Source organism: Piliocolobus tephrosceles, chromosome 8, assembly GCF_002776525.5.
Source record: "Piliocolobus tephrosceles isolate RC106 chromosome 8, ASM277652v3, whole genome shotgun sequence".
NCBI classification, from domain to species: domain Eukaryota; kingdom Metazoa; phylum Chordata; class Mammalia; order Primates; family Cercopithecidae; genus Piliocolobus; species Piliocolobus tephrosceles.
In genome coordinates, this window is record NC_045441.1 from 28328537 (window position 1) to 28350397 (window position 21861).

At 39.6% G+C, this 21861-nt stretch overlaps 1 protein-coding gene across 1 annotated transcript in view; it reads left to right on the forward strand.

Moving 5' to 3' along the window:
• The window catches only part of RALA (RAS like proto-oncogene A), an 85278-nt gene that overhangs the window by 47957 nt on the left and 15460 nt on the right, over nt 1–21861 (forward strand). Inside the window, exons 2-3 of the mRNA XM_023226359.3 lie at nt 16074–16224; nt 19818–20026. Of these exons, the coding sequence (XP_023082127.1) occupies nt 16111–16224; nt 19818–20026 (323 nt within the window). The 5' untranslated portion in view covers nt 16074–16110. The remainder of the gene's footprint in view (nt 1–16073; nt 16225–19817; nt 20027–21861) is intronic.

Below are 21861 nucleotides of genomic sequence, written 5' to 3' on the forward strand. Positions count from 1 at the left end.
AACTTTCTGTCACTATTCTAATACATGGTTTGATGTAAGTCTTAATCAGTTAAGCAAGTGCCCTACTCATTTTTAAACTGGATCATTCAGGCATGGTTAATTAAGTTATTTTTTCTGGCTGTATTTTATAAAATTAACAAAGGTCTCATAGACAGTATCAAGTTCATAAGTAAATCAATTCAGCTTAAGTTAAGAGAAACTCAAACTACCAGGCTATATATATGCTTAATTTGTAGTAGCTCATACATAGAACCTAAAGCAGGTATAAATTACATAAATTATACTTTTAAAAATTAGATCTATTAAGCGTCTAAGCCTGCATTGTTATTATTTTTGTAGAGACAGGGTCTTGCTGTCTTGCCCAGGCCAAAGTACAGTTGTGCAATCTTAGCTCACTGCAGCCTTGAATTCCTCAGCTTAAGTGATCCTCCCACCTCAGCCTCCTGGGTAGCTAGGACTACAGGTGTGTGCCACCACATCCAGCTAATTTTTATTATTTTTTGTAGAGACAAAGTCTCACTGTGTTGCCCAGGCTGGTCTCAAAACTCCTGGTCTCAAGCGATCCTCCCACCTCAGCCTTCCAAAATGCTGGTATTACAGGTGTGTGCCACCATGCTCAGCTGAACATTATTTCTTTATTCAATTTTGTAAGCTGTTAAATTCAGTAAATGAAAACATCTATGTATTTAATTTCCAAATGTGTAATACATTGACATGGATCAAAATTCAGAAGGCGATGTATCCTTCCAGAATTAGCATAGGAATATGGAAGCACACATATATCTTTGCAATTAATTATTATTTTCTAAACTACACAATCTTATTTTGAAAACACAGGGGTTTAAAAACAAATATTAAAATATAAATAGCAGTTTATGAGTCTTTTATTTCCTTTTCCACCTTTCAGGTTCTACCCTGTTACTTATTTCTCAATATTGCTGAAAACATTCAGGTCATAATCTGATAGCAAAACCACTGGGGCTGGGGTAAGAAAACTGCTTATTCTTAGGCTACTCTCAGATTTTTCCTGTTAAATATTTTGATCTTTTAATATATCAATATTGATTTCCATCATTTCCTTGCACTAACTCTTCTCTCCCCTCCTGCTCCCACTTGGTCCCACAGAAGCTGCTTGTTCCCCTTGTTTTCCTGACCATAGTCACTGAAGCTAGGAAGTTTGTTATTTTGGCTTAAATTCTCACTTTCCTTTACCACTTACATCTAATCTAGTTCATTTGACTCTTTTTTTCTAAATATCTTTTAGATCCATCCATCCCACCTCCCTAGTCCTAACTCAAGTCATCATTGCCCTGTAGCCTTCCACCTGTTGTTCCTGTCTTCTGAGTCCCAGTGTCTCATTTTTAAAAACTCCTGGTGGTTCTCCATTGCTCTGAGGATAAAAATCTAAAGACTTGGTTTATAAAGTCCCTCTTTGGCCCTTTTACTTTTTATAGCTTGCTTTCTTACTGTCACACCAAGGTTCACTTGATTTGCTAATGCTTTGTCTCAAGTCTCATCCATCACTCTCTCATGTGTTTTAGAAATTTTTTGTAAGTTTTAACTGTGGTAAGTGCTTTACCTTTGTGCTGCTGGTAATGATTTTGCACTGACTGTGGACTGAGTATATGTGGCATATAAAGTTGTGGTCTTCTAAAAAGATGCCTGAATATTTGTTACCCTTTATGGAATACGTATTTATGCATATTAGATATCTTACATATGTTGTTTTATTAATGTTAACCTTAGTGTTACAAATGAGCTGAAACCCAGGAAGATAAAACTTGACCCTTCATGATGTTAATGTTAAGATTCTGTGCTTTGATGTCTGACAATATGTCTGGCAAGTCTTATAAATAAATTTTATTTTGCAGACAAGGCAAAAATGTTAAACCATCTTTAAGCCATCAACTACTGTACCCTTAAAACAGAATATTACTTTTCTTAGTTCAGTCTTTGTTATTATTTTGTGTTCTCCTTATTTAGTACAGTTAGAGTAACATGAAAATACTGAGTAGTTATGTTTCAAAAGTAGAAAAATGCCGCAGGGATTTTCTTTGAATGTTGTTCCTAGGGAGCTTGATTGCATATTTAAAATGGAGGGTTTAACTGTTTAGGGTGTCAGTTATAACTAATGTCATTTTTTTGACTGGACTTCCTTCCATCTCTTTATAATAAATTATTAACTAATAAGGCTTTATTTATAAATATTCAAAATGTAGTTACTTTGCCACTTAAAATTTGTCAAACATTTTTGAGACACCAAAAGCATAAAGAAAAATACTCATCAAAAAATATGTCAAGAAAATGAAAAGATAAGCCACAAACTGGAAGAAAATATTTTCAAAATACATCTCTGGAAAGGATTTAATTCAGAATATATAAAGAACTCTTAAAACTCACTTAAAAGACAAAAAAAAAAATTTTTAATGGACAAAAGATTTGAACACTAGAGTCATATGGATGGCAAGTAACTACATGAAAAGAGCTCAACATGATTAGTTATTAGGAAAATGCAAATTAAAACTATAATGAAATATCACTACACATTCACTAGACTGCCTAAAATTAAAAGCCTGGGACAGTTCCAGGATGTGAAAGCAACTGGAAATCTCATATGTTGTTAGTGGAAATGCAAAAAGGTACAGCCACTTTGGAAAACATTTAAACACACACTATACCACCTACCAGTTCTGCACCTGTTGTTTACCCAAGAATAATGAAAACGTGTAGACCTGTACACAAAAGTTCATGACAGCTCTACTTATAAAATTTTTAAAAATGGAAACAACATAAATGAATCATGATACATCCAGACAATGGAATACTATTCAGTCGTTAAAAAAAAAAAAAAAAAAAAAGGTGCATGCACTGATACATGCAACAATATTTGTGTGTCTCAAAAGCCTTGTCTAAAAGAAGCCAGGCATAAAAAGCTACATACATTATGATCCAAAGGCAGAACAGTAAGGCTTGAAATCCTGTCAGTGGCTGCCAGGGTGATGGAGAAGATTATCTGCAAAGGGGCAAGAGGAAACTTTTTGGGGTAATGGAAATGTTTTGTACCTTGATTGTGATGGTGGTTACATGACTATATACATTTATCAAAACTCATTGAACTATACACTTAACAGGGTGAATTTTATTGTATGTAAATCAGCCTTCCCTGAAAAAGTTCAAGTCAGTTTTCAACATACGGCAATACCCTTTCTCTACTAAAAATACAAAAATTAGCTGAGTGTGATGGTGCATGCCAGCTACTCAGGAGGCCAAGGTGGAAGGATTGCTTAAGCTTGAGAGACGGAGGCTGCAGTGAGCCGAGATCGCACCACTGCACTCCAGCCTGGGCGACAGAGCAAGACTCTGTCTCAAAAAAGAAAAAAAAGAGAGAGAGAGAGAGAAATTATCTTCACAAATTTTATGGTGAAGAAAACTTAAGGAGACAGGTCAGATGACTTCTGAGTCAGGTATTTTGTGTTTTAATGTACTAGGTTTTTTTAAATCATGAAGATATTTTTAATTTTCATAATTAATGGTCTTTTTTTTACTGTCAGGGTTTTGTACCTTTACCAGAGTACACTCTTTATGTCCCAAGAACAGGTTGTCTTTATTTATTCAAGTCATCCCTTATGTTACTTAAGTATTATTATTAAACCGTCTTCATGTATATCTTACACAGATAGTGGTAGTTTTATTCTTAGTTATATACTCTTTGTGAGTGAGGTTGTAAATTAGGTCTTTCATTATATATTCTGTTATTTGAGAAGAAATTTAATTGTAGATGTTATATTGCTTATATAACCATTTACCCTTTGAAATCTCTTATTTGTAGTAATTTTGCAGTTGATTCCTTTGGTCTTTCTAGGTATGAAATCATATTATCAGTTAATAATGATCATATGCCTCTTTCTTTCCTTTTCTAATATGGGACCACTTCCAGAAAAGTGCCAAGTAAGAGTGATGCAGCGGCCACCCTTATCTTACTCCTGATATTAATGGAAGTGCTTTAATTTTGTCATTAAAAATGATTTTTAAGAGACAGGGTCTCCCTTAAGAGGGTTGGCCAGACCCAGTGGCTCAAACCTGTAATCCCAGCCCTTTGGGAGGCCGAGGCAGGTGGATTGCTTGAGCTCAGCAGTTCAAGACCAGCCCAGGCAAAATAGTGAGAACTCATCTCTACGAAAAATTCAACAAAGAAAATTAGCCTGGAAGTAATTACCTGGAACTACAGGCATACATTGCAAAAAAAAAAAAAAAAAAAAAAGACAGAGGGGTCTCACTATGTAGCCCAGGCTGTAATGCATTGACAAAATCATATCTCACTGTAACCTCAAACTCCTGGGCTCAAGCCATCCTCCTACCTTAGCCTCCTAAAGCACTGGGATTACAGGTTAGAGCTGCTGCACTGGGCCTGATTTGGGTTTTAAGACCGTCAGTTCCTATGTGATTAAGTGAACACTAATCTATTTCTACTTTTTTTATGAGCAATTTTATCAAATATTCTAGAACCTGTAGAGATATGATTTTTTTTTCACCTATTAATATCAGAAATTATGACTTACTAAAATTCTAAGCCATTCTTGTATCTGGTTTGAATCATACCTGGTCACTTTGGTTTATTCTTTTAATGTGCTAGATTCTATCTGTTAACATTTTTTACTTAGAATTTTTTGCCCCATATTCATGTGATAGTCCAATCATTCTATTTTGTCTTTATTCTATTTTTGTCAGTACTTTGCATCACTGTTAGGCTAGCTTGCTAAAAAGAATTTGGAAGCTTTCCCTGTGCTCTGAGACGTTAAATAGTACAGATTGAGTATCCTTTATCCTAAATGCTTGGGACCAGAAGTGTTGCAAGATTTTTTTGGATTTTGGAATATTTGCAAATGCATATTGAGATATCTTGGGGATGGGACCCAAGTCTAAACATGAAATGCGTTTATGTATATACAGTTTATACATATAGCAGCCTGAAGGTAATTTTATACAATTTTTTTTTTTTTTTTTTTGAGTCAGAGTCTCCCTCTGTTTCCCAGGCTGGAGTACAGTGGTATGATCTCAGCTCACTGCAACCTCCACCTCCTGGGTTCAAGCGATTCTCCTGCCTCAGTCTCCTGCATAGCTGGGATTACAGGAGCACACTACCACGCCCCACTGATTTTGTTGTATTTTCAGTAGAAACAGGGTTTCACCATTTTGGCCAGGCTAGTCTCGAACTCCTTACCTCAGGTGCTCTGGCTGCCTTGGCCTCCCAAAGTGCTGTGATTACAGGCGTGAGCCAATTTTTAATAATTATGTGTGTGAAACAAAGTTTGTGTACATGGAACCATTTTGCTACCTTTTGTGGGAATGCTTGCATGAGAGAATCTGGGCATGTGCAGAAAAGATACATTGCAGCCGAAGAGGGCTAGGAGGGTCTTGGGGATGCTGAATAAACTGTATTGTGCACTTGTGTTTTGACTGCAACCCACATGAGGTCACATGAGGTCAGGTGTGGAATTTTCTACTTGTGGCATCATGTCAATGCTCAGAAAGTTTCAGATTTTGGAGCATGTCCGATCTTCAGGTTAGAGATGCTCAACCTGTGTTGATGATACTTATTCTTCTGTCAGTTAGGAAAATATACTTGTGGGCCTGGTGCAGTGGCTCAGTCAGTAATCCTAACACGGAGGCCTAGGCGAGAGGATCGCTTGAGCCCAGGCGTTCAAGACCAGCCTGGGCAACACAGACCCTGTCTCTACAAAATATTTTTAAAATTAGCTGACAGTGGTGGCGGTGGCGCGTGCCTGTAGTCCTAGTTACTCAGGTGGCTGAGATGGGAGGGTCATTGAAGCCCGGCAGGTCAAGGCTGCAGTGAGCTGTGATGGTACCATTGCACCCTAGCCTGGGCAACAGAGTGAGACCATGTCCAGGAATTTTTTTTTTAAAAAACTGTGTATCTCCATTTCTTGGTCATGTATATTCTACCTCTTCTGAAATTGTTCATTTTATATTACCTGTGTTTTTTTAATTGAGCAAACATTCTTAATGCAGATAGGGAGTATCATGTGTGAGTTGTTTATATGAAATACTTTCTTTCAGTAATATGGCCTGTACCTCCTTGTGATTTGTAATGATTTGATAGGGGCAGAACTTTAATGATTATAAGTCTTTGTTTTTGTTTTTGTTTTTGAGACAGTCTCTCTCTGTCGCCCAGGCTGGAGTACAGTGGCCTGATCTCAGCTCATTGCAAGCTCCGCCTTCCGGGTTCACACCATTCTCCTGCCTAAGCCTCCCAAGTAGCTGGGACTACAGGCACCCGCCACTAACACCCGGCTAATTTTTTGTATTTTTAGTAGAGACGGGGTTTCACCGTGTTAGCCAGGATGGTCTTGATCTCCTGACCTTGTGTGATCCACCCGTTTCGGCTTCCCAAAGTACTGGGATTACAGGCGTGAGCCACTGCACCCGGCCAATCATAAGTCTTTAATGCACCATTCAGATCAGAGGCAAGGGAAATGCTTTCTTGAATCTCTTTATTAAAAAGGACTCTCACAACTTTTACCAGCCAATACTATTATTAGACTGAAGCCTAAAACAGGTTGTGTATCTTTGATCCGAAATGCTTGGGATCAGAAGTGTTTGGGATTTTGGATTTTTTTCAGCTTTTAGAATATCTGCATTATACTTAACCGGTTCAGCATCCCTAATCCAAAAATCCCAAATGCTCCTATGAGCGTTTCCTTCAAGGGTCATGTCATCACTAAAAAAGTGTTGAATTTGGGAGCATTTCACATTTTGGATTTTTGGATTAGCGATGCTTACCTGTAATGAGCTTCTCTATCAAAAGTCTAAAGAAGATAATAATGAATTCTGGGCATACAAAGATCATTGGGGTTTTTGTTTTGGCAGGCATAGGGTATTTGACACCTTACTTGGTAGAGTATTCCTTAGTAAGTATTGAAAAACCCGAGTTGATTGTTTTTTAGAAAAATTTTTAAAGTTTAAAATAGAGAGTTTAGAGTCTGCATTGAAGATTTGTGGTCCAAAGCTCCTTGACCCCACTTCCCTGTGTGTGGTAAGCAGTAGGCTGAGTAATGGCCCCACAAAATATCCATGTCCTAACTCCTAGAGCCTGTGAATGTTGCCCTATGTGACAAAAAGGAATTTTGCCAGCATAATTAAGGATTTTGAGGTGAGGAGATTATTCTGGATCATCTGGATGGGCCAAAGGAATCACAAGTGTCTTATAAAAGGGAAGTAAAGGGAGGTTTGAGATTGACTAGTAGAGGAGAAGGCAGTATGGCCACAGAAGCAGAGCGGTGCTTCTGTGATGGCGGCCAGGGGCCAAGGAATGCCCCAGGCTATAGAAGCAAAAGAGGCAAGGAGCACATTCTCCCCTGAAGCCCCCTCAAGGAACCAACTCTGTTGACATCTTCTTTTTAGCCCTTTAAGATTCATTTGGGCTTCTGGCATCCAGTACTGTAACAGAATAAATGTGTGTTGTTTTAAGCCACTAATTTTGTGGTAATTTGCTGCAGCAGCAACAGGAAACTAATACATTGTGGGACCTGTTAACTAAACATACAAGGGCAGGATTCCATAGCTCCAGCACTTAGCACAGTGCCTTATGTAATAAGGTAGGCCCTGGGTGTATTTTTGGAGAGAAGGAAAAATGGAGGAAAGAAGAAAGGAAGTAACTTAAGTAGCTCATATGAACATGGTGTAGGTGTCTAGTTTCTGGATGAAGCAGAGAAAAACAGTGAACTTGAAAACTTGAAGCCCACCCATCACTCCGAATAGGTTCTATAGTATTATTCTAGGACATCACTTTAAAAAGTTGAAGAGTGAGAAACAGAAAATAATTGAGGAGCCAAATAAGTCACACAATTCGAAATTCAAGGGTCCCTGCACATTTGAAGTGGAAAAATACAAAGGCGTGTACATGTGTGTAAGTTGTATTTTAATTAAAATTCAAGCTCACACCTCTAATTTCTAGTTTATATAAGGTACCAAGAACATAGTTAATTGCAGTTTTGCCAAGTACAATAAATACCTGGGCTTCGTTGATTTATGACTAGTTTTAATTATATTTTTAAAATAAGTTATACATTTACATGATACAAAAATCAAATGTACAAAATGGTATACTCTCTCACTTCTGTAGTGACTTAGTTTCCATTTTCACAGACAAACTTGTGTTACCGTTTAAAAAAATATCCTTCCAAATATATGAACAGGCAAATCCTGAATGTTTCTTTTTTGTTTTAATGTTTTTAGGCAATGCATAGCATACGGGATGTGTTGTTCTGCATCTCTTTTTTTTTTTCATTTTAACTCTGTGTTGGAGTTCCTTCTATTTCAGTGCATAAAGAGCTTCCTCATTTTTTGTGGTTGCATATTATTCTGTGTATCAGATTTACAGTTCCACCAGCAATCATTGAATATGCCTATTTCTCTACACCAGGGATAGATAAAAGTTTTCTGTAAAGGGCCGACAGAAAATATTTTAGGCTTGCAAGCTACATTCTCTGTTGCATATTCTTTTTGGTTTGGTTTGATTTTAATTACAACCCTTCAAAAACATAAAAACCCTTCTTAACTTACAGGCCGTACGAAAACAATTCCAGGGGGCTGTGGTTTGCTAGCCCTTGCAAACATACAGTTATTAATTTGATGGATAAAACGTTATCCCAATGTAGTTTTATTTGTATTATTTATCAGTGAGGTCAAGTATACTTAGAGTCATTTGTATATCCTTTTCTGTGACTACTCATATTTTTTGCCCAATTTCCTACAGTTTTTTATTTTATTTATGGTAACTTCTTTAAAGACTAGTCAAGTGCAGTAGTGAGAAGTGGGGTATAGTTTTTTATATAGAGAAATCATCTCTTATCTGTAAAATGAATTGCAGATGTTTTCCACAGTTTTATCTTTTTACTTCGCTTTTAGAAGATTTTGCCATGCAGAATTTTTTTTTTAGATGGACTCTCCCTCTGTTGCCTAGGCTGGAGTGCAGTGGTGCAGTCTCGGCTCACTACAACCTCCGCCTCCCAATTTTAAGCGAGTTTCCTGCCTCAGCCTCCTGAGTATCTGGGACTACAGCCATGCGCCACCATTCCTGGCTATATTTATATTTTTAGTAGAGATGGGGTTTCACTATGTTGGCAAGGCTGGTGTCGGACTCTTGACCTCATGATCACCCACCTCGGCTTCCCATAGTGCTGGGATTACAGGCGTGAGCCACCGCACCTGGCCAGAAATATTTTCAGTAGTAAAATTTTTCAAACTTATGACTTGGGTTTTATGTAATACTTTAGACCTTCCCCACTTAAGGTTATGAAACAGGCCAGGCACTGTGACTCATGCCTGTAGTCCCAACACTGTGGGAGGCCAAGGCAGGCAGATCACCTGAGGTCGGGAGTTTAAGACCAGCCTGACAAATGTGGAGAAACCCCATCTCTACTAAAAATACAAAATTAGCTGGATGTGGTGGCATGCACCTGTAGTGCCAGCTACTCGGGAGGCTTAGGCAGGAGAATTGCTTGAACCAGGGGTTGCATTCCAGCCAGGGCAACAAGAGTGAAACTCTGTCTCAAAAAAAAATATATATATATATATATACACACACACACACACACACACACACACACACACTAGCTGGGCATGGTGACACATGCCTGTAATCCCAGCTACTCGGAAGGCTAAGGCAGTAGAATCACATGAACCCAGGAGGCAGAGTTTGCAGTGAGCCTAGAGTGCACCACTGCACTCCAGCCTGGGTGACAGAGCGAGACTGTCTCAAAAAAAAAAAAAAAAAAAGATAAAAAAAAAGATTATCAAACAATTCAATTCTTTCATGTTTTTTTCCTTGTGCCTTTGTGATTTCATATTGTCACTTAAATCTTTGATCCACTTAGGCTTTATATTGGTATGAGGAGAATAGATCCAACTTTTATTTTTTTCCAGTTGGCTCAACAGTTGTCCAAACACTACCTGTTGAATTATTCTCCGTCTTCCCCCACCCCCATTTGAAGTGCCACCACTTATTACACACTACACTACAGTATGTATTTGAATCTAGTGTGTATATTCTGTTCTATTGATCTATCTAGACAGGCTTGCTTTTGAATTCCGACTCCCTCACAAAATTATCTGTGGTTGTATTTCATTGAAGAAATACAGATACAGTCAATCTACCTACAGCCGGCACCTATACCCCTATTCTTTGCATTGCCTCACCTCCCATTATGAAGGAAGAGATGTCCCTGCTCCTGTTATGTTCCAGGTCCTAATTCTTCTGGTTCACTCCAGAACTTTGCTCCTAGAGTTCACCCTGCCTTCTAGATCATTAATTTATGCCTGTCTTGGATGGTTGTCATGCACACATCCCTTAATAATATTTTAAAAGCAGCCAAACAAAAAGCCCTTTTCCTAACAACACTTTCCCCTTATGATTGCATTTCTCCATTCATCTTGAGAGTAAAAATCCAATTCTCTACCTTCTGTTTCTCTTCCACCCAAACCCACTCTATTCCTTTTTTTTTTCAGACAGAGTCGGTCTAGCTCAGGCTGGCGTGCAGTGGTGCAGTCTTGGGTCTTGGCTCACTGCAGCCTCCAACTCCCGGGTTCAAGCGATTCTCATGCCTCAGTCTCCCAAGTAGCTGGGATTACAGGCATGCACTGTCCACCCCATTCTACCTCAACTGGTGAAATGACTCTTCCCAAAATTACCAACGACCTCCATCTTGCACAGAATTAGCTCTCTTTTTGTCTCTCCTCATATCTCACCTCAGTCTGTCAGCAGGATTTAAGTCAGCCAGCCTCAGTGACTCTGCGATCACTAGATCTCCTGCTGAACTAGCCTATTGAGTTGTTTCAGGGCTCTTTCCTTTGCCGCTTTCTCGTATCTGTCTTCCTCTTGTCCCTAAGAAAGCTCATTCAGTCTTGTGACTTTAAATATCATCTGTAAACTGACATGCAATTTTTTTTTCCATCTCTACTCTCATCCTTGAACTCCAGACTAAAACATTCAGTTTTTCTTGTTCAACTCTAGTTGAAATGTCTAATGTGCAAGCAGAGCTTGGGATTTCTTTCCCAGACCTATTCCTTCTTGATTCTCCATCTTAGATAGAGGTGCCTAGCATTCAGATATTTGGGACAAAAACTTAAAGGTTAGTCTTGTTTTCTCCCATCCAATCAATCAGGAAGTCCTATCAACTGTTTCTTCAAAATGTATCCCAAATAACATAGTGGTTAGGAGAGCCAGGTTGCCTCAGTTTGAATTCTGGCTTAGTCTTGAGCAAGTCGACATCTGTGACCCAGATTCCTCATCTGTTAAATGAAGTTAAAATAGTACATACCACCTAGGATTGTAAATATCTGAAATGTAGTACTCAGCTGAATTAGTATGTGCAGAGTGCTCAGAACAGTGCCTCACACTTAGCGAGTGGTCAGTAAATGTTCGTTAACCCAGTATAGGAGGTATCAGTAGTTATACGGGAACTAGTAATACCGTTACTGCTGCTGTACCCCAAGCCTCTATTCTCTCTTGCGTAGATTAATGGGATAGCCTCCTATACTTTCAACTCTTGCCACTTCCACTGTCCATTCTCTACACACCAACCAGGATAATCTTTTTAAAAACCCAAATTTTGCCACTATCCTTCTTAAAAACTCCAGAAGCTTCCCATTGCAGTTCTAGTAAAATCCAAACACTTCCAGGGCCTTCAAGGCTTTTTGTGATTCACTCTCTGCCTACCTGTCAATTTTACCTCCTCTTACTCTCCAGTCATTCACTAAATGCTGTGGTTTAAATGTGTCCTGCAAATTTCATGTGTTGGAAATTTTTTTTTCTTTCTAAGACAGAGTCTCACTCTGTTGCCCAGGCTGGATCTTGGCTCACTGCAACCTCCACCTCCTGGGTTCAAGTGATTCTCCTGTCCCAGCCTCCCGTGTAGCTAGGTTTACAGGCACCTGCCACCACGCCCCACTACTTTTTTTGTATTTTTAGTAGAGACGGGGTTTCACCGTGTTGCTGGCTGGTCTCCTGACCTCAACTAATCCACTCGCCTCGGCCTCCCAAAGTGTTGGGATTATAGGCATGAGCCACTGCATCTGGCCATGTGTTGGAAATTTAATCCCCAAATTCATATGTTGATTAGCAGTGAGGCTTTGGGAGGTAATTAGGATTAAATAAGATCATCAGGGTAGGGCCCCCATGATGGGACTGGTGGCTTTATAAGAGGCAGCAAACTTGCCCATTTGCCATGTGATGTCTTCCACCAGAAGCCATGTAGATGTTGCCACCATACTCTTGAGATTCCCAGCCTTCAGAACTGTAAGAAATAAATTTCTTTTTAAAAAATAAATTACCCAGTCTCAGATAATTCTGTTATAGCAACAAGAAACAGACTGACACTAGGCTTCATCTACTTTGGCCTTCTTCTGGTCCCTAGAACAGGCTCCCCACTCCCACCCCCTTCTAAGTTCTTTGTACTTGTTATTCCCTGAGTCTGGAATGCTTTCCCCTCAGAGCTGACTAGTTTCTTCAAAACATTCAGGTCTCAGCTCAGATGCCACCTCTTCAGAGGAGTCATCCTTGACCATCTGGTTAAAATAGCTCCTCCCCCCATTGCTGCCTTATTTTTTTTTCATTGCACTTTGCACTAATGTTATTTGCTTATTTGTGTATGTGTTTGTCTTAAGTTCCACATAGGCAGGATCTTTGGCTTGTTTATCATTCGAAACAACATCTTGACCAGGGCTTGGGAATTAAGTGGTAGAGTTCCAAGTCTTTTAAAATGGGGGTTGAGTAGTTTTTCCTTGGCAGGAACTGCTTTTCCTGGATAGCCTCTTTTTTTTTTTTTGAGATGGAGTCTCGCTCTGTCGCTCAGGCTGGAGTGCAGTGGCGCAATCTCGGCTCACTGCAAGCTCCACCTCCCGGGTTCACGCCATTCTCCTGCCTCAGCCTCCCAAGTGGCTGGGACTACAGGCACCCGCCACCTCGCCTGGCTAGTTTTTTTGTATTTTTTAGTAGAGATGGGGTTTCACCATGTCAGCCAGGATGGTCTCGATCTCCTGACCTCGTGATCCGCCCGTCTCAGCCTCCCAAAGTACTGGGATTACAGGCTTGAGCCACCGCGCCGGGCTGGATAGGCCCTTAATAGTCTGGAGTGTGCAGCTCATAGTTATTAGGAAATGTTTGCACTTTGGAAAAACGTCCTTGGAAATCTCTGCCTTTTCTGAGTCACAGATTGTATTTTAAATTGTTCTAGAAGGAAAAGTGTTTTAACCCAATTGTAATGACTGCTAAGTGTTTTCTTTTGAGCACATACACACACACAACTCTTAGAGTATTGATATGGTAATGCCCTGAGCTCATGTGATATGAACTGTTTTAAAAATAAAACAATAGATATATTAGCTGTGACATGATTATAACTGCCAGCAAGTAAGAATCATAATAAAGAAGTCACTTCCTGACGTGTTTAGGAACAACAGCAACAGCATGCTTCATAAACTGGCTTAGATTTGGTATCTTTCAGACTTTTAGTTACCTACAGTGTACTGTAATTTTCACTGTTTTTGAGCAATGATAAGCACTCACAATCAGATGGTCATGTTCTCCATACCCAAGTCAGAGAGCGGCTGAATTCGTGTTTGTTGAATAAAATTGAACTCTTAGCCTGTAAGTGTAAATTTTTTTGCCATACACTTAACAGTTCAAACTAATTCTGCTAAAATGCTTTTGATACAATGATAAGAACAGGATGAAAAAATGCATTTATGTATACGTGATCTCAGTTACGTCAAGTGTAGATTGAAAGCAGTCTCCAAGAAGGTATGTTAGCTTGTTCATATTGTTAAATGGACAAGAGGATTATGGCGGATTATTCTTAATACTTTTCTGTATTGGGGAAACAGGCATATGGAAATGATTTATGGTTGGGACCTGAAGCCGTGCCCAGCTCTTGGGTGCCCTGTACATCCCGTATGTGAGGCACAGACCCATGGCAGATTGTCCTGACCCCTGCTTGTGATTGAACCTCTAGTACGAAGAGCTACTTTACACCAGTACAGCCTAAAAGCAGAGGTCCAATCTTTTGGCTTCCCTGGTCCACATTGGAAAAAGAATTGTCTTGGACCAGACATCAAATACACTAACGATAGCTGATGAGCAAAAAAAAAAAAAAAGAAAAGTTGCATAATGTTTTAAGAAAGTTTTCAAATTTGTGTTGGGCATTCAAAGGGCTGCATGTGGCCCATGGGCCGCAGGTTGGACAAGCTTGGCCTAAAGTATTCCTCAGGGTTAAGTCAGACTGCAAACATTTGTGTATTCATTCATTCATTCATTCATTCATTCATTCAACACTTTTGCACTAAGTGGCTGATTTTGCCAGCCATGTTAGTTACATTAAACAGACTATTAACCCAAATGGACATGGCCCTGAACTCACTGTTTCTGGTATACTAGAGAAATACTTATACTATTAAGTTGGTGCAAAAGTAATTGCGATTTTGCCATTGAAAGTAATGGCCAAAACTGCAATTACTTTCACGCCAACCTAATACATATTCAGGCAATTTCAACTTGTGATAAGGGTTATGAAGGAAAAGTAGCAGATGCTATCTGAGAGCACAGAGCAGAGAAGAACCTAATTTAGGTTGAGAGTTTCAGGTAAGGCTAAGACCCAAAAACCAAGAGGAGTTAGCCAGATAGAATAAGAATATACCAGACAAAGGAAGCTGCATGGCAAAGGCCAAGAGGCATAGAAGAGTGAAGAACAGAAGGAGACCATTGTGGGTCTGATGCAGCTGAGCTAGGAAGGATTGGTCCAAGATAGAAAGGTAAACAGGAGGGGCATGGTTCTGGGAGCTGCAACTTAGAAAGCTGTTTGTGTCCAAAACAAGTCAAAAAGTTGCTGAGGACAAAGGGTGCAACCCCCTAATAACAAAAAGTCTCTTTGCTTGGATCTCCACACACATTCAGAGTGTTTGTTGTGGCCTCACAGGATTCTTTCTAAGGCCAAGTAAGCGTGGCCAAAGGTAACTGGATGCCATTAGTGCACATCACCACTACAACTTCTGTAAAAACCTGGCCTCTCCACCCTGAGTGTAAAAATGTATTAAACAATGCATGCTCTGAGAAAAGTGAAGGCATGCTAGATCCAAGCATTGTCAGATTGGCCATCCATCCCAAGAAACAAATGTTCCAGTAATCTGTTAGTTGGGGTATACAGTGTTGGATTCTGTTTATAATTCTACTACCAAGTTGTTGGGATGGGATGTCTTCTTCTATAAAATAGCAGTAAGTAAACATTTCAGTGAGGTCCTTAATGTGAGGCATGATGTAATAAACACATTAGCAGTCTTTTTTTTGGTCACTTGTTTCTTACTCAAGAGAAACATCTTGGTTGGGGGCGTGGTGGCTCACGCCTGTAATCCCAACACTTTGCGAGGCCAAGGCAGGCAGATCATTTGAGGCCAGGAGTTTGAGACCAGCCTAGCCAACATGGCGAAACCCTGTCTCTACTAAAATGCAAAAGCTAGCCAAGCATGGTGGTGCACTACTCAGGAGGCTGAGGCACAAGAATCGCTTGAACCTGGGAGGTGGAGGCTGCAGTAAGCCAAGATCACGCCACTGCACTCCAGCCTGAGTGACAGAGCAAGGCTCCATCTCAAAAAAAAAAAAAGGAAGAAACATCTCTTTAATTATTGCCAATGTAAATTAGTGTGAAAACAGAGATCCTGTAGCCTGCTTTCATGTCTATGTGGACATACTGCAGTGCAGCTGATACCCCATTATTGTCAGCATGCAGTTATACTAGAAAATTTTCACGTGTGATCATAGCTCATTACTGAAACCCAACTATTTTAAGAGAAATGCCCTTGAGTCATAGGCTTGATTTATTGCCATGGTATTCTCTGATAAATGGTTAATGGTTCTTCCCCTAAGTGAGCATACTTCATTTACCATCTGTTTAAAATCACTACAGATTGAAAAGTAGTATATTGAACTCTAAGGACGTAATCTCTTACACTGGAATTCTGAAGAAGAATGTACTGAGCATTACTTATTCTTTCTTTCTTCTTAGATTCTTCTTAATCCTTTGGTGAAAACTGAGACACAAGATGGCCGCAAATAAGCCCAAGGGTCAGAATTCTTTGGCCTTACACAAAGTCATCATGGTGGGCAGTGGTGGTGTGGGCAAGTCAGCTCTGACTCTACAGTTCATGTACGATGAGGTAAGTGTTAATTTTATAATGGATCAAAGTTTAGGCTTTCAGAGAATATTTCCGTAGCTTTAGTTTTGGTACTATTTTGTATGGATTCTTTGAATCCTTGAAACTATTAATAATTTTTTTTCATTTTTGTGTTTAGAGCCATCTGTACATGACTTGATTTTACACATCAGGAACTTACGGTCCTTAAAATCCTCATGCTTTAAACACAAAACTAAACTAAAAACAGTGCCTCTATTGTTAGTAATCTAACTGTAGCTTTTTTGTTTTTAGGTTTTATTGGAGATTCCTACCTTTAATTAATGGAAGTGGTGGGTATAGTACTTAATAGGTTAACATATATAAAGTATCTTTTAGGCCAGGCGCAGTGGCTCATGCCTGTAATCCCAGCACTTTGGGAGGCCAAGACGGGTGGATCATGAGGTCAGGAGATTGAGACCGTCCAGGCTAACACGGTGAAACCCCGTCTCTACTAAAAATACAAAAAAGTAGCCGGTCGCCGTGGCAGGCACCTGTAGTCCCAGCTGCTTGGGAGGCTGAGGCAGGAGAATGGCATGAATCTGGGAGGCGGAGCGTGCAGTGAGCCGAGATCACGCCACTGCACTCCAGCCTGGGTGACAGAGCGAGACTCCGTCTCCAAAAAAAAAAAAAAAAAGTCTTTTAATAAACTTGATGAGAAAGTCATTATTGCATGTTTGGCATGGTACTACCCTCATCATTCAACAGGCCGTGTCACTAAAATTTATAATTACTACACAGGTTACAGATTTGTATGCCTGTATTCATTATCAGACTTCATCATCCCTGAGTTAAAGTGTAGCCTCTATACAGCAATGTAGTCTTTCCCTGGAGGACTGTTATCAAGTCTTAATGACGACTTAAGAGTTGGTAATCCAATGTGAGCATTTATCCTCACTTCCGTTTTCTCCCAATAAAAGCCGAGTTTTATGGTTGCAGAGAACTTAGTCCTCGTAACAATCTTGTGTGGGAGATGGTGGTATCCCCATTTTACAGATGGGAAAACAGAACCTCAGAGAGTTACCCAACTTGCCCAAGAAAAGTGACCTGTGATGAGCAACAAAGTGTTAAACCTAGTCTTTTGACTAAAAATACCTCTACAGACTTTTTCCCACCCCATGTCTTTATCTCTTTTTTTTACCTTTTATTTTTTTAAATCGAGACCAGGGTCTCACTCTGTTGCCCAGCGTAATCCTCCCATCTTGGGCTCCCAGAGCTGGGATTACAGGTGTGAGCCAGTGCACCCAACCCACCATGTCTTTTTCTATTGCCTGTGTCCCACCATTCTTTTTACACACATACATAAAACCCTTAAATCTGTCAGTTGCCACGCTTGTTAGTGAGCGAATTAAAAAGTTTAGGGAAGGCGTAGGCAGGAGAATCACTTGAGCCTAGGAGCTTGAACCAGCTGCCAACAAAGTGAGACTCTGTCTCTATGAAAAAATTAAAAAATTAGTTGGGCGTGGTGCTGCACGCCTGTTTTCCTAGCTACTTAGGAGACTAAGGCAGGAGGATCATTTGCGTTGGAGGTCACAGTGAGCAATGACTATACCACTGCACTCCAGCCTAGACAACAGAGCAAAACCCCTGTCTCTTTTTAAAAAAAGTTTATGGAGAGAGGATTGAAATGGTACTTTAAATGAAATTACTGATCTATTCGTTCAATTCTGTTTTTCATACTGTTTATTTAAGAGCTAATCTTCTCTCAGACTAATCCTTAAATCGGTCTCCTCTTGACAATAAGGAAGCCAAAAGTGAGAATATTCACATGCCTAACCTTTTTTTTTTTTTTTTTTTTTAAGGTAATGTCTGTTGCCCTTGTGGTGGTGCAGTCTCAGCTCACTGCAACCTCCGCCTCCCAGGCTCAAGCAATCCTCCCATTTCAGCCTTCCAAGTAGTTGAGACTATAGGCACATGCCACTATGTCCAGCTAATTGTTGTATTTTTTTGTAGAGACGGGGTGTATCCGTTTGTTCTCACATTACTATAAAGAACTACCTGACACGGGGGTAGTTTATGAAGAAAAGAGGTTTAATTGACTCACAGTTCCGCAGGCTTAACAGGAAGCATGACTAGGAGGCTTCAGGAAACCTACAATTGTGGCAGAGGGTGAAGGGAAAGCAAGTACATCCTCACATGTTGGAGTGGGGGTGGGGGTGGAGAGAGCGAGCCAGAGAGAGAGATGTGCACACTTCAAAAACCATCAGATCTCATGAGAACTCACTATCATAAGAACAGCATGAGGGAAATCTGCCCCCATGATCCAGTCACCTCCCACCTAGTCCCTCCCCCAACATTGGGAATTACAGTTCAACATGAGATTTGGGTGGGGACACAGAGCCAAACCATATCACAGGGTTTTGCCATGTTGCCCAGTCTGGTCTTGAACTCCTGGGCTCAAGTTATCCACTCACCTCAGCCTCCCTGACTGCTGGCATTACAGGCATGCGCCGCCACACCCAGCCCACACGCCTAACTTTTAATGAATGACTAAGCACATTAATAGCATGTAAATGTGGTGAAATGTTATTTAACTTTTACAGTTACAAATATACTGTGTCCATTTTTTAAATAATTATTTATTGAGTATCTACTGTGTACCAGGCACTGTTGTAGGCTTTAGAGATATAATGATGAGTAACATATGCAAGGTCCCTGCTCTGAGGGGTTAAATTCTAATGACAGGATATAGTCATAGCAAATAAATAAAAACATATCAGATAATGAAAATATTTACAGGAGCTAATAAAAAAAACCCACAAATATCTGTGTATAAATGAATACGTGCTAACAATGATATCAAAAGATAGGCCAGGCATGGTGGCTTACACCTGTGATCCCAACACTTTAGGAGACTGAGGCAGTAGGACTGTTTGAGCCCAGGAGTTCAAGACCAGCCTGGGCAACATAGTAAGGCCTTGTCTACATACATACACACATACTTATCATCTGTCTGCCTGCCTACCTACATACTGGTTTATCAAGGTATATTAAAGTGAGATTTATGGGGCTGTCGATAGGAGTGGGAATGTAAGGTTGTTTAATTGTACTATTTAAAAAATCAAAAGTTTAGGAAGAAGTTTCATAAAGTTTAAGGTTTGACTTTCTATTGAGTAGTATAAATCACTTTATTGACTTGGCTTATTTTAGAAAAAGAAAGGATTTAATGATACTTTCAGTGCTTACCAAAATGTTGACTTTTAAGTTATTTCCACAATTCTAGCATGAAAATTTATATTCAGAGTCACATAGAAAAAAGATTCTTATAAATTTGGTAAAATATATGTGTAATAGTTTTTGCAGGTATTGTGTTTTAAGGAAGAAAAGCTGTTTTCAAGCTGTAAAAAGCCTAGAGGTAATAATTCAGCCCTCTCTTTTTGCAATTGAGGAAACCAACAGATTGTCTAAAATTAAAATTAATGTAGTTTTTACCATTGGAGGAATCTGGACAAAGGGTATACAGAACTCTTCTTGTACTATTTTGGCAGCTTCACATGAATTTATAATTATTTCAAAATAAGAAGTTTTGAAACGTAAAACTAACAATTAAAAAATTGGTGTGTTTTTATCTTTTCTAGTTTGTGGAGGACTATGAGCCTACCAAAGCAGACAGCTATCGGAAGAAGGTAGTGCTAGATGGGGAGGAAGTACAGATCGATATCTTAGATACAGCTGGGCAGGAGGACTACGCTGCAATTAGAGACAACTACTTCCGAAGCGGGGAGGGGTTCCTCTGTGTTTTCTCTATTACAGAAATGGAATCCTTTGCAGCTACAGCTGACTTCAGGTATGTCCTAGAGTAATGTTGTTGCTTGTGACATACTATACAGCAATTCCTTCCCCACACACAAGTAGACAACTAGAGGTTCTAACTTGTTAGTCTTTTACTCTATCTCGAATTGTGTTTATTCCCTTTTTGATGTTAGTATATGACTCTCTCTACTGTGTTGTGTATACACGTTAGGATACTTTGCATAGTCTTTCAGCTATCCCAGTTCACCTGTATTAGAGTTTGATCTTGTGACAGCTTCAGTTACCCAGAGTCTCTATGAGTTACTGAAGTATTTCTCTTTAGTGTAAACTACTACTGCCGTAACAGTTCATACTTGGAGCACATAGTGGAGCTTACCCAGGTGTTACATCTTTCTCTATTAGTCATGGTTTCTCAGCACCTATGTAATGCTCAGCAGGCACATTGGCATCCTCCTCAAAATATAGATGCCCTAATAGCACAGACTGATTTTGTTTGTTTTTCTTATTACATGGGAACCTTCAGAATGAATGAATTTTTGAATAGAAATAATATCTCTGTAGGTGGGCACACTAGATTGTTATATAATATTTTTAATATTTATTGTTTAATCAAAATCTGGAACTCATTTGGTTTTAGAGGAGGTGGTTTTGGTGAAGGGGAAAGAGGTACTCCTCTGTAAGAGAAATTTGGCATAGAGTTCTTGTGTGGTCTTGCAAATACTACATGCATAAATCAAGTGTTCTTTAATTAAGTGATACGTATTTCTGTGTTAAGTGTCTACTTGATAGGGAGGACAGAAAAGAAGCATGTAATGTACCCACTATTTTCAAGATTCACACAGCCTAGATGAATATATAAGGCATTTAACCAAGAGCAAGTTAATGACAAAGTAGGAAACATGGGCAGTGGTTAGTACAGAAGATCTGGGAGGGGAAAGAAGCTGGGAAACCTTCATGAAATAGATAAGTTTGAAGAAAAGAAGGATTTTCACACATAAGGAAAGAGGGCATTTCAGGTGGTTGAGCAAAAAACTAAACCAAGGCTTATACAAAGCATTCCTTTTTAATGCACACTTGAAAATCTCAAGAACTTATTCTAATAGAGTATTCTTTGCAAAAAGTAGGTAATTGAGAAACTTTGAAGTATAGATTTATTTATAAAATAAAGTTTGTTAGGCCGGGCGCGGTGGCTAAAGCCTGTAATCCCAGCACTTTGGGAGGCCAAGACAGGCGGATCACGAGGTCAGGAGATCGAGACCATCCTGGCTAACATGGTGAAACCCCGTCTCTACTAAAAACTACAAAAAACTAGCCGGGCGAGGTGGCGGCGCCTGTAGTCCCAGCTACCCGTGAGGCTGAGGCAGGAGAATGGCGTAAACCCGGGAGGCGGAGCTTGCAGTGAGCTGAGATCAGGCCACAGCACTCCAGCCTGGGTGATAAAGCGAGATTCCGTCTCAAAAAAAAAAAAGTTTGTTGGTTTCTATGAGGAAGGAATTTCATATATGGTGACATGCAAAGGGTGGCAGACCCTGGTAACTTGTAATTGGGAGGCATGTTGAAAGTTATATAAATGCCAGTGCTTATTCATTCAGCAGATATTTGAGTGCTCATAATGTAGCAAGTTGTGTTCTAAGTAATGGAATAAATGTTAATCACCATAGTCACCAAAGTCAAAGTGATATCTCAGGAGAGTAAGGTATTTTCATGCCAAGAATCTTGGGCTATTACTATTAAAGAAAATAAAGATGATTCATTACTCTTATGGCATACCTCCAGTGCCCCTGCCATAAATAAAAATGACCCTAGTGACTCACCAGCAATATGAAAGGCTTTTTTGAAAAGGTCTGAATGGTTACAGTAGGCACTCCA